This window comes from Lissotriton vulgaris, chromosome 11 (assembly GCF_964263255.1).
Source record: "Lissotriton vulgaris chromosome 11, aLisVul1.2, whole genome shotgun sequence".
NCBI classification, from domain to species: domain Eukaryota; kingdom Metazoa; phylum Chordata; class Amphibia; order Caudata; family Salamandridae; genus Lissotriton; species Lissotriton vulgaris.
The window spans coordinates 110,605,264-110,618,109 of record NC_141699.1 but is presented as its reverse complement, the minus strand read 5'-3'; the positions used below and the strand labels follow the sequence as shown (position 1 = coordinate 110,618,109).

Sequence of the window (12,846 nt, the reverse complement as noted above, 5' to 3'; positions counted from 1 at the left end):
GTAGTCCAAAAAGTGTGTGCAATCGTGTGACGCTTATGTGGTATGTCATGTTGATCATAGAGACAGCTAGAGGGAGTGTATAGTGGCCTTTAAAAATACCCTTATTTCACTAAGCGTTTCCGTAAGACAGATAATTCTATGACAACAGTAACATGCAGATGTACTCACCTAAATTATTGTTTGTTGAAGATCACAAGTGGTACAGAATGATTAGCAAACAGTCTGTGTTGTATCTGTAAAAGAAAAAGTATAATTTAGTCACATGTATTACGTCCGTCTTTAATGCTCATTAGAGTACGATTGATAGTTTTTGGGTGAGGTCAATGAAACAAATGTGTTGGTTAATATTTTTGTGGATCTGGCAATGTAGTTAAAGGAACCATAAGAAGGAGGGTAAGATCGAATAAGAAAGTATTCATGAGCTGAAGTGAGCAAAGTAAAGGCGAAAATGAATGGTAAGAGTGTGCTGTTAAAGGGACCGAAAAGAGTGAACGCTGAAAAAATATCTGTTTAGAAAGTGGAGAGATACAGGGGAGAATGTGTAGAGGTAGAAAGCTTGAAGATGAGAGGAGAAAGAGATAAGGAAATGTAGAGACGACCAAGTAATTTAAACTTGTAAGGAAAAGTCAAGTGTAGTACGAAAAAAAGTACAAATGCACTTACATTCCAAAGTAGTCGCATAGTGTCTTTGAATCTGTAGTCTTCGTTGCAAATACAGCGTCGTTCCGTGGGTCACTGTTGTGTTTCTGGAGACGAAAAAGGCTATGGCTCACAATGAGCCTTTCGTGATCTTAAATAGGCCGAAGTGGAGAAGTTTCCTGGTAAGGTGTTTGGAAGTGGACAAAGGATGAAAGGTACATCCCCTTCCCTTGGCCCCGGGAGATGTCTCCAGAGATAATGTGTGTAACTCCCAAGTGTGAAAATGTGAATGTGTATGTAGATGTAGGTTCGATTGTGGCGCCACTAGCGACTTTCGTGTCTCCTTGAGGCACCACTTGTTAATGTACGTGTCTTCCCGCACGCAGCAAGGAAGAAGCATTCAGAAAAAAAGTAACGTAAATCCGAGGAAAGCTTATATTTATCCATATATTTTTAAAACTAAACAAAGTATAAAGCAATGAAGGGTGTAAAAGGTACGTGGGTATAAAGATAATGTAAAAATATTGCGGCGTTGGAGTCCTAAATGTGACGTTAAGAATTCGTGCTCATTAGTTCACAATAAATGCTAGTGAAGTAAAAGAGCACTTGGCACACTAAGATGTCAAACATATTGTAACTGTGTAATCTATCCATCAGTTGTGTGTGATAGAAAAGGATGTATAGTGTTTGTGTGTATGCATGTGCTAAGCATATACTGAGGGCTAGTGTTCTATGTAGATTGTTAAGAACTGCACAAAAAGTTCCCGACTGAGGCCTGTGTGCACTGACAGGGAGGGCTGTTTGGACTGAATGATGGTTGTGTGCACTGTGAGTTATGTCTGTGTGCAGATAGAGTCTGCAGTAGGAACGGATATCGTACTGTATGCAGTGTGTTTGAAGGATGTGCGCATTGTTAGTGAGGCCTGTGTGCAGTGTGAGTGACGCCTGTGTGCAGGTGGATTTAGAGTTGATAAAAGTCTCAGAATGAGTTCTGTGTGCACTGACAGTGAGGTCTGTGTGGACTGATTGATGGTTGTGTGCACTGTACGTTATGTCTGTGTGCAGATATTGATTGCAGTACGCACTGATAGCGTACTGTATGCAGTGTGTTTGAAGGATGTGTGCATTGTTAGTGAGGCCTGTCTGTAGTGTGAATGACGCTTGTGTGCAAGTTTTTTACTGTTGCGTGCACTGAGTGAGTGCTGGGTGCACTGTAAGTTCTGTCTGTGTGCAGTAAGTATGTGCAGTACGCACTAATAGCGTACTGTATGCATTGTGTTTGAAGTCTGTGTAAAGTGTTATTGAGGGCTGTGTGCACTTTGAGTGAGGCCTGTGTGCAGTGTGAGTAAGTGCTGTGAGCAGTCACTAAGAGGTGCTTGCACTGAGTAACGCACTTGCTTACATTTTTCTTTTGATGGTAATGCGTTAGTGATATGTTTAGAATTAGTGTGCCCTGTGTGTTTGCGAAAGGAGTGAGCAGCGGAGTCTGAAAGGTAGTGTGTGCAGGCATGTCCTTATTATATGTAGAAAGCATTTGACTTTAGTTTCGTATTTGCAGGTGAAATTCTTCAAGAGATGTGGCAAAGTGGTATGAGCTCCCTGTGCCTAATGAGTGATTAGCCGAATAGGATGAAGATTGTGTACATGCATGTCACTAATGTGTGTTGATAAGTAGTGTACATTTAGTGTGATGTGTGGGCAAGTTGTTTTTTGTTTGTCAGACATTGTCAATTCCGATGACACTGACTTTTATATATGTGTCGCAGTGTTGTGATCTGTGCGTGCATTAGGAGGGAGCAGCAGAATTGGCTCAATATACTGTGTGGATGAAAGGTAGTGACGAAGGGTGTGCTATTTAAGAGCACGTACAGCTGTAGTTAGTATATAGTATTGAAGATGCATGTTCTAAATAATGTGTTTTTTGTCAAATGCGTCACTTATTAAAGTGTTGTGAGTTCTATGTAAAAAGAAAGGATGGAAGAGCGTAGTAGGAAGGATGGGCTATGGAGTCATGGGACAAATGTGTTAAAACTGGCGTGTAATATTGTCTGAAAATTTGCACTCCAAATAATTTTCAAGATGTGCCGAAGTGGTGTGATCTGCCTGTGCAAAGTGAGTGAGCAGCAGGGTTGTTTTTCGAGGGTGTGCATTTATGTGACGAATGTGTGTTGTGAATGAGACTGAGGTTAAGACAAGGTGGGATAAGGTAAGTAAGGGTGGATATGCTTGCAAGATGCACGTGTAAATGTTGTGAACGTGTGCGTGTTTCCGTGGATGAATGGGAAAAGACAGAGTCTGAGGGCTGTGTGTTAGTTACTGTGGTGCGTGTGGACGGCCCTGATCCGCACACGTAAAATATCGTGTCATGATGGTCGATTTGTTGTGGGTGAATGCCCTAAGCAGGCCCTTAGGAATGTTGCTATGCATGTTTTGTGTGTAACTTTGCACTATGAAACGTAAGTATAAAAACAATAAGACCATTGTACGTGCATGTCATCGAATGTGTAAAAGAACGTGCCGCTTGACACATTGTTTCTAAAGTTGCTTCCCTTGCTTTATGGTTTGTCTGAAAAAAAAGGCGCCTTTCGGTCTCTTTAGTTAACATTTGCATTTCCCTGCGGATGGCCGACAACAGATTACAATCTTTACGACTCTGCTGAAAGCAATTCAGTCTCCTGGGGTGGTTAGGCCACAGACGTTTGACTCTGGCCCCCTCCCCACCTTACAGAGGTGAAAAGAAAGAAGAAAAAAAAAAAGTTGTCGTGCATGAAAGAGAAAGAGTCTAGCCTGTTTGTTTTAGTGCGTATTTGCGCGAGTAAAAGGACGAAAGGTGCAGATGAATGAATAATGATGAAGTTAAGACAGGGATGGATAAGCTAAGGCAGGGTGGGTATGCTTGCAAGATGCACGTGTAAATGTTGTGAACGTGTGCATGTTTCCGTGGATGAAAGGAAAAGAAATAGAGTGTGATGGCTGTGTGTTACTGCCGTGCGTGTGGACGGGCCTGATTGGGATAGAATAAGCAAGAGGCACGACCAGAAAGCTGTTTTTGGTGGACTGTTTGTGCATGTTGCCTTGCGTGCTGAATGCAACAGAGAGATGTTTTGATGTTATTGTTTCATCAATAGAAAGACACGGTGTTATGCTTAAAATGAAAAAAAGTGCACGTCTGAATAAGAAAGTCAGAAATGTGTAGATGAATGAATGAATGAGACAGAAGGAAGGGGGTGTTTGTTTGCAAGAAGCACGTGTAAATGTGGTCAAGGTGTACGTGTTTCTGTGCGTGAATGCAAAAGAGAAAGTCTGTTATTTTTTGTGCATGTTGTCGTTCGTGATTGGGATAGGATAACAAAGACACGAACAGAGATGTATTATTCGTGTATGTGTCCCAGCCATTTAAATATTGTAAAATAATTTGATAGTATGGATTGCTGAGTCCGGTGTCACTGCACCTGCTGCACGAACGGAAAGCGTGTCTCTGAAAGAGTGTGTGCAAGGGAGAGGGGAGAGGCATGGTGAGTTGTGCTTGGTGTTTACTCAGAAGGAACATGTAGGGCGTTGTAGGTGACAGGCCAAGTCAGCATAAGATATATATTCCAAAGAAATGCGCGTCCAACATGATTTACTGTGAAAATAAAGACAAAGATGTGTCATAAATGTGCTAGACGTAGAGGTATTGTTGGGAAGAGACAGTAGCAGGGGGATTTTGTTTACAAGATGCACGTGTAAATGTCGATGCTACAGAGTTTTCTATATGTGTCGGCGTGTTGTGATCTGTGCGTGCATTAGGAGGGAGCTGCCGAATTGGATCAATATACTGTGTAGATAAAAGGTAGTGACGAAGGGTGTGCTATTTAAGAACACATACATCTGTAGTTACTATATAGTATTGAAGACGTGTGTCGTTCTTTTGAGTGAGTGCTGGGTGCACTGTAAGTTCTGTCTGTGTGCAGTAAGTGTGTGCAGTACGCACTGATAGCGTACTGTATGCAGTGTGTTTTCTGAAGTCTGTGTAAAGTGTTAGTGAGGGCTGTGTGCACTTTGAGTGAGGCCTGTGTGCAGTGTGAGTAATTGCTGTGATCAGTGACTGAGAGGTGATTTCACTGAGTAACGCACTTGCTTACAGTTTTATTTTGATTGAAATGCGTTAGTGATATGTTTAGAATGAGTGTGCCCTGTGTGTTTGCAAAAGGAGTGAGCTGCGGATTCTGAAAGGTAGTGTGTGCAGGCATGGAATTATTATATGTACAAAGAATAGGCACTTTCGTTTCGTATTTGCAGGTCAAATCCTTCAAGAGATGTGGCAAAGTGGTATGAGCTCCCTGTGCCTAATGAGTGAGTAGCCGAATCGGATCACGATTGTGTAGATGCATGTCACTAATGTGTGTTGAGAAGTAGTGTACATTTAGTGTGATGTATGGCCAAGTTGTGTATAGTTTGGCAAACATTGTCAATTCCGATGACACAGACTTTTATATATGTGTCGCAGTGTTGTGATCTGTGCGTGCATTAGGAGGGAGCAGCAGAATTGGCTCAATATACTGTGTGGATAAAAGGTAGTGACGAAGGGTGTGCTATTTAAGAGCACGTACAGCTGTAGTTGGTATATAGTATTGAAGATGCATGTTATAAATAATTTGTTTGTCGTCAAATGCCTCACTTATTGAAAGTGTTGTGAGTTGTATGTAAAACGAAAGGATGGAATAGCGTAGTAGGAAGGATGGCCTATGGAGTCATGGGACAAATGTGTCTAAAATGCCGTGTAATATTTCCTGTTATTTTTCACGCAAAATATTTGCCAAGATGTTGCGAAGTTGTGTGATCTGCATGTGCAAACTGAGTGAGCAGCAGTGTTGTTTTTCGAGGGTGTGCATTTATGTGACGAATGTGTGTTGTGAATGAGACTGAAGTTAAGACAGGGTGGAATAAGGTAAGGAAGGGTGGGTATGCTTGCAAGATGCACGTGTAAATGTTGTGAACGTGAAAGTTTCCACTATGAAACGTAAGTATAAAAAAATAAAAATAATAAAAACAATAAGACCATTGTACGTGCATGTCATCGACAGTGTAAAAGAACGTGCCGCTTGTTTCTAAAGTTGCTTCCCTTGCTTTATGGTTTGGCGGAAATAAAAGGCGCCTTGCGGTCTCTTTAGTTAACATTTGCATTTCCCCGTGATGGCCTACAACAGATTACAATCTTTACGACTCTGCTGAAAGCAATTTAGTCTCCTGGGGTGGTTAGGCCCCAGACGTTAGACTCTGGCCCCCTCCCCACCTTACAGAGGGGAAAAGAAAGTCGTGCATGAAAGTGAAAGAGTCTACCCTGTTTGTCTTAGTGCGTATTTGCGCGAGTAAAAGGACGAAAGGGCCAGATGAATGAAAAGACTGAAGTTAAGACAGGGAGGGATAAGCTAAGGCAGGGTGGGTATGCTTGCAAGATGCACGTGTAAATGTTGTGAACGTGTGCATGTTTCCGTGGATGAAAGGAAAAGAGATAGAGTGTGATGGCTGTGTGTTACTGTCGTGCGTGTGGACGGGCCTGATTGGGATAGAATAAGCAAGAGCCACGACCAGAAAGCTGATTTGGGTGGACTGTTTGTGCATGTTGCCTTGCGTGCTGAATGCAACAGAGAGATGTTTTGATGTTATTGTTTCAGCAATAGAAAGACACGGTGTTATGCTTAAAATGAAAAAAAAAGTGCACGTCTGAATAAGAAAGGCAGAAATGTGTAGATGAATGAATGAATGAGACAGAAGGAAGGGGGTGTTTGTTTGCAAGAAGCACGTGTAAATGTGGTCAAGGTGTACGTGTTTCTGTGCGTGAATGCAAAAGAGAAAGTCTGTTGTCTGTTTGTGCATGTTGTCGTCCGTGATTGGGATAGGATAACAAAGAGACACGAACAGAGATGTATTATTCGTGTATGTGTCCCAGCCATTTAAATATTGTAAAATAATTTGATAGTATGGATTGCTGAGTCCGGTGTCACTGCACCTGCTGCACGAACGGAAAGCGTGTCTCTGAAAGAGTGTGTGCAAGGGAGAGGGGAGAGGCATGGTGAGTTGTGCTTGGTGTTTACTCAGAAGTAACATGTAGGGCGTTGTAGGTGACAGGCCAAGTCAGCATAAGATATATATTCCAAAGAAATGCGCGTCCAACATTATTTACTGTGAAAATAAATACAAAGATGTGTCAGAAATGTGCTGCAGGTAGAGGTGTGGTTCGATGGCTGTGTGTTACTGTCGTGCGTGTGGACGGCCCTGATTGGGATAGAATAAGCAAGAGCCACGACCAGAAAGCTTATGTTGGTGGACTGTTTGTGCATGTTGCCTTGCGTGCTGAATGCAACAGAGAGATGTTTTGATGTTATTGTTTCAGCAATAGAAAGACACGGTGTTATGCTTAAAATGAAAAAAAAAGTGCACGTCTGAATAAGAAAGGCAGAAATGTGTAGATGAATGAATGAATGAATGAGACAGAAGGAAGGGGGTGTTTGTTTGCAAGAAGCACGTGTAAATGTGGTCAAGGTGTACGTGTTTCTGTGCGTGAATGCAAAAGAGAAAGTCTGTTGTCTGTTTGTGCATGTTGTCGTCCGTGATTGGGATAGGATAACAAAGAGACACGAACAGAGATGTATTATTTGTGTATGTGTCCCAGCCATTTAAATATTGTAAAATAATTTGATAGTATGGATTGCTGAGTCCGGTGTCACTGCACCTGCTGCACGAACGGAAAGCGTGTCTCTGAAAGAGTGTGTGCAAGGGAGAGGGGAGAGGCATGGTGAGTTGTGCTTGGTGTTTACTCAAAAGTAACATGTAGGGCGTTGTAGGTGACAGGCCAAGTCAGCATAAGATATATATTCCAAAGAAATGCGCGTCCAACATTATTTACTGTGAAAATAAATACAAAGATGTGTCAGAAATGTGCTGCAGGTAGAGGTGTGGTTCGGAAGAGACAGTAGCAGTATACTGTGTAGATAAAAGGTAGTGACGAAGGGTATGCTATTTAAGAACGCATGTGGCAGAGATGTAAACAAACTACATGCGCGGCCGCCATTTTTTTTCCTGGGAGGTGCTGGTGTGGCAGGAGTGCTGATACGGCAAGGCTGTGTTGGCGGGGAGAAAGAGAGGAGGTGCTGATGTGGGAGGGGGAAGTCGCGGAGAGAGAGGGGAGGTGCTGTTGTGAGAGGGGGGAGTTGCTGGTGTGGGAGGAGTGCTGCTAGGGCAAGGCTGTGTTTGCGGGGAGAGAGAGGGGAGGTGCTGTTGTGGTAGGGGGGAGTTGCCGGTGTGGGAGGAGTGCTGCCAGGGCAAGGCTGTGTTTGCGGAGAGAGAGAGGGGAGGTGCTGTTGTGGGAGGGGGGAGTTGCCGGTGTGGGAGGAGTGCTGCCAGGGCAAGGCTGTGTTTGCGGAGAGAGAGAGGGGAGGTGCTGGTGTGGGAGGGGAGAGTTGCTGGTGTGGGAGGAGTGCTGCTCGGGCAAGGCTGTGTTTGCGGAGAGAGAGAGGGGAGGTGCTGGTGTGGGAGGGGAGAGTTGCTGGTGTGGGAGGAGTGCTGCTAGGGGAGGAGAAGCCCTGGACGTGAATGCTCGTGCATGTTTGATCACGTGATTCACATGAACTGCAAGAAAACCGCGACTGAAAGCCCTTTGGTTTGAAGAGAAAATAGCCGACTTGAATTCTCCCCATTTCCCATTCCTGCGGAATGGTAAAGGCGAGACCTAAAAAGATGCTAAAGATAGTAAAAGTACCAAACAAGTTCCTTAAAGTGGGTTGTGTATCTGCTCTTCAATCCAAGTTTAAGCAATAATGCCAGGTGAATGTATGGCTGTTTCTCAATGCAGCTGCTTTGCAGATGTAAGCGAGTGGAACATTTTTTTGTGAAACTTTTGCAGCTGTTTTCTCTTTTCTAGAGTGAGCCTTTGGTTTACTGAGTAGGATTTTTTTTGATTTCCGATACTACAAGCTAATGCAAGATGCAATCCATCTGGAGACACGCTGTTTTGGTTAATATGACCACAGATTTTCTCATTGCTTTTGTCATTGTAAAATCTTAGGACTCTTCTGAGATTTGTAATATAAAGGAACACTCCTTTAGGGGAAGTACAAATTGTAAAGAAACAGACTAAGAAATAGTCTGGTTCACATAAATATCCTAGATCACTTTTGAGAGAAAAGGGGTTATTGAGAATAAAAAGCTTAGATTTCACTGACTTTAAGAGGCTAAATGCCAACTCTTCCAGTCAGTTTTCCAGGATAGATCCTTTTTGTCAGAGTTCAAATGGACAATGCATTCAATTTTCTAGAACCGCATTAAGTTCCCCAGGAGTACAGGCCATCTTAATTGGGATAAAAATTGTCCTTAAACTTTTTACAATGTCTTTTATCACTGGCATCATAAAGAGTATATTTTCGACAGAATGTTATTGTAGGCCGTAATATTTGCAAGGAGCACATTATCTACCTTTATATATAGATTACAATTGTGATCTTGATCTACCCAGATGCGTTAGATATGGCAATACTGCCTCTTCCTGGCAATGAAATCCTCTGACAGACAACTGAAATCTGTTCCATGAAAATAAACTATTCCTTTGGTTAATTTACAAAGATACCTTGAATCACCCTCTGTCAAGAGTGTTCTTTCTTTCACCAGCACCATTAATCAAGCTTTGTAATTTTATGGCGAAAATAATTATAGTACAGTTTTATTTGCAGAATAAGTAAATTAGTTTGGATTTATCATCATCACAACTTTTATTTCGATCACATAGATCCAAAAAAAGTACGCAGCACAAGTATAAAAGCAGAAGTATAAAACATTTGCAGATAAATATATTAAAAACAATTTCATGAAATAGTTGTGCAAAATACAGGGTACAACAACTCCGAAGAGAATAAAGTGCTTCACGCAGATAATATCCCATGCCTGACCCACAATGAATACCAGAATCTTGAGAGGCCAAAAAACATTATTCTTCGAGTGTCAGAGCACAAGTTTCTCATCACCTCAAGATCGTGACCCTGACCTGCAAGTCTACACAACAGGAATATCAATTTTTTTCTCAGAGATGAATAAGGAGGACAGAAGAAAAGTAAATGAACAATGGATTCCGGGTTGGATTTATAATACTTTAAGGAGCCAAGTTGGAGAGACATATGGCCTTGAAACTTTGAAATTGTTCAGACATGAATTTTCCTTGGTCAAATCAATTTTTAGTGTCAGATAGTTTTCAATTTGGCTCCAACTGGGAATATACACGTGATCTACAAACCGCTGGCAAGTTTTCCCCAGACCGCTGTTAAGTGTGTTCATGTTCGGAAAAGTATAATTCATTATTTAACCACGTATAGTGATAGATCTAAAGAAGAAACCCTGGACATCTGATACTATGGTGAGCCATCACTATGGCTATCTATCCTTCAAGAAAGCAATTTAATGGACTTCTCATTGCTGGCCATTCTTTAAAAAACTAAAAGGAAGACGGTGCAAGAGAGTGAGAGGGCGATATTGCAGTGGATCTCATACTAGAAGTGTGATCATAATATGTTGCAATTGTGTTATCAGATCAAACACAATGAGTTCTTATTCCTTTTTTCTAGGCATTTTCGTTTGTCCTGTTCACCTTTCTGTCATTGTCACTTTGTTTTTCATTGTATGTTTTTAGTTTTTCTGTTTGCTGTAGTCTCTTCTTGTTTTTCCTTTGTCATTCTCTTGCTCTCTTACACGCTTTCTGTTCCTTTTTTGCTTTTTTTCTGTTGCATTCTCATACACTTTTGTATTATTCTCTTTACTATTTATTCCTTGACTTTATATTCCTTCCTGTTTTTCTTTGTTTTTTTGCTTGTATCTCTTACTCACTGTCCCCTCTCTACCCATTTGCCTAACGATTGTCACAGTAACTGTTTTGTGTTAATGCTAACCTTTGTTGCCCTCTTTCCTAGTATGACATGGAGCTTGTGGATTCAGCGCCTGCAAGAAGTTCATCATGTACAAGACATGAATGTTTTAAGTCTGAGGCACTGGGCTTTGAGCCTGCAGAGCCGGGTATGTCTCCCATTTTCTCCTTTCCAATACCAGTTCTCTCCCCCACCATTCCTTTCTGCTCTCCTACCTTTCTGTACTGTTACTGTTTTGGATATCCCTCTCCTCACCCTTTTTTATGTCTCGGCATCGAGACCTATTGCTGCCGAGTTCGCTCTCAAGGGACACAGAGCGGTGCAGGAGCCGATCAGGCTTTGTGGACGCGCTTAGCAGGCCATCCGAAGGCACGCACACACACAGAGCCAGACGCGCAGACACACTCACACACACACACACACACACACACGCAGTCACGCAGACACGCAGACACACACACACATCCCCCCACGACTAAGCCCCAGTTACCGCATCAGTAGCCTCAGCCGCCATCCTGACTTCTGCTGCCACCGCTCCTCTGGGCCGGCCATCCACTCGGTGGGCGCATAAGGCGGAAGTCCCGCCCTAAGACAGCCGTGAGCGTTTACATCCCGACACCGGAAGTTCGGGAGAGTGAACACTCACGGCTTGGTATTGTTCTTCCCTGTACCTTTCGTCTGCCTGTCTATTCCCCCCCTCCCCTTGCCTGTCACCTCCCTCTCTGCCTGCCCTGACAGATCCCCTGCCCATGTTCCTCGTTAACCACCTATCAGCTGCGTCATACAGAACGCTGCAGCGCGGTTTGCTCTCGCTCTGCCCTGGTTGGCATCTATGACCCTAGCGAGGAAGAACCTCCACTGGCTCCCCATTCCCTCAAGGATCACTTTTAAACTTCTCTGCCTTACATATAAGGCTCTAACTGCAGGCTCGGCTGATGCCCTTGGATCATTACTTACCAGATATGTTCCGAGCAGATGTTTACGATCCAGCGAGCTTAATCAGCTGGTAATTCCCAGAGCCAAGAAGGCTAGATGGGGGAGCAAAGCTTTCTCCATACTGGCACCTCTGACATGGAATTCACTCCCCCTTGAAATCAAACTACTTCCTTCCCTCGACCTCTTTAGGAAGTCACTGAAAACTTGGCTCTTTATTAATGCATATCAGTAGGCTCTGTTTCTGTCTGCTGTCAGCTGGTTATTTGGCTTAGGCGCCTTGACGCCCATTGGGCATAGTTGCGCATTATAAATGATATTTCATTCATTATAAATGATATTTCATTCATTCATTCATTCATCACTGCGGGGGTGCGGACCGCACCGGGTGTCGCCCCATCATGGGGTGACACCAATCTGGTTACGCTGGCTGGCTCGCTCTGCACTGCAGACAGTGCAGCCTCACCTCTGCTCTGCTGCCAGTGCTGCTTTTATTCTAGTGCAAGCCGCAAGCGCACGGTGTGCACCTGTTTACAAATTTAAATACTGCAGTTAGTGCTGTGAATGCAGCAAGTCGCCACGGACACACGCACCACCTATAGTGATGTGATGTGATAATGCGGATGTGCAGTTTGTGGGTCCCAGAGCCGTCAATCTTTAGCGCTACCAATGACGGCCCTGGGACAGCCCCCGTGCGCTGTGTGCTCCTCTGACGCGCCACGGCGGTCGCGCGCCATCACCAAGTCTGTGGGAGGAGACGAAACAGTCTCGGCAGCGCAGGGGAGTGCGTGCGTGCTGCTAGAATAAGAATTATTAATGTCACCACCTTCTTTGATTCACGAGCGCCGTCGTCTTCCCTTCAAATTTGGAACTGAATTGGGTAGGGAGGCCAAGATGAGAGAAATATCATTTATATGAATGAAGTTAGAAATGTGGCAGTGCAGTGGTACACAATCGGATGCAATCGCATTACTCCCAGTCCCCAAGGCTGGCACAAGAGGTGACGGGCTACCACCAGTACAAAGGAAGCTCTTAAATGAACACCAAAAATCCACTCACTTCAACTCATCAGTTCCCAGCAGCCCTCTCTTTCCCTACCCTGACCCTCACTACCCCCAATCTCTTATGCCCTCCTCTGAAGCAGCCAAGGGCCGGCAGGCTCGGGGAAGACCCTCTCCCCCTGCCGCGGCCCACTAAGGACCATTAGGCCCAAGCTAGACCCTCTTTACTCTCCCAACTCCTCACCCACCCATGCAGGGACTATCAGGCGGAAGACCTCGTTACAGTGGGACAGCTAGGTCCAGGCGCTTTCCTTCAACTGCCTTCCCTGCACCCATGGACCTTCATCCTGCCGAGGTGGATTCACACTTTTTTCAAGATCGTT

General features: G+C 43.8%; 1 protein-coding gene across 1 annotated transcript in view; it reads left to right on the top strand.

The window, feature by feature from the left end:
* Window positions 1–12,846, top strand: part of SFI1 (SFI1 centrin binding protein) — a 597,461-nt gene that overhangs the window by 196,284 nt on the left and 388,331 nt on the right. Inside the window, exon 7 of the mRNA XM_086942824.1 lies at window positions 10,575–10,677. Coding sequence (XP_086798950.1) covers window positions 10,575–10,677 — 103 coding nt within the window. The remainder of the gene's footprint in view (window positions 1–10,574; window positions 10,678–12,846) is intronic.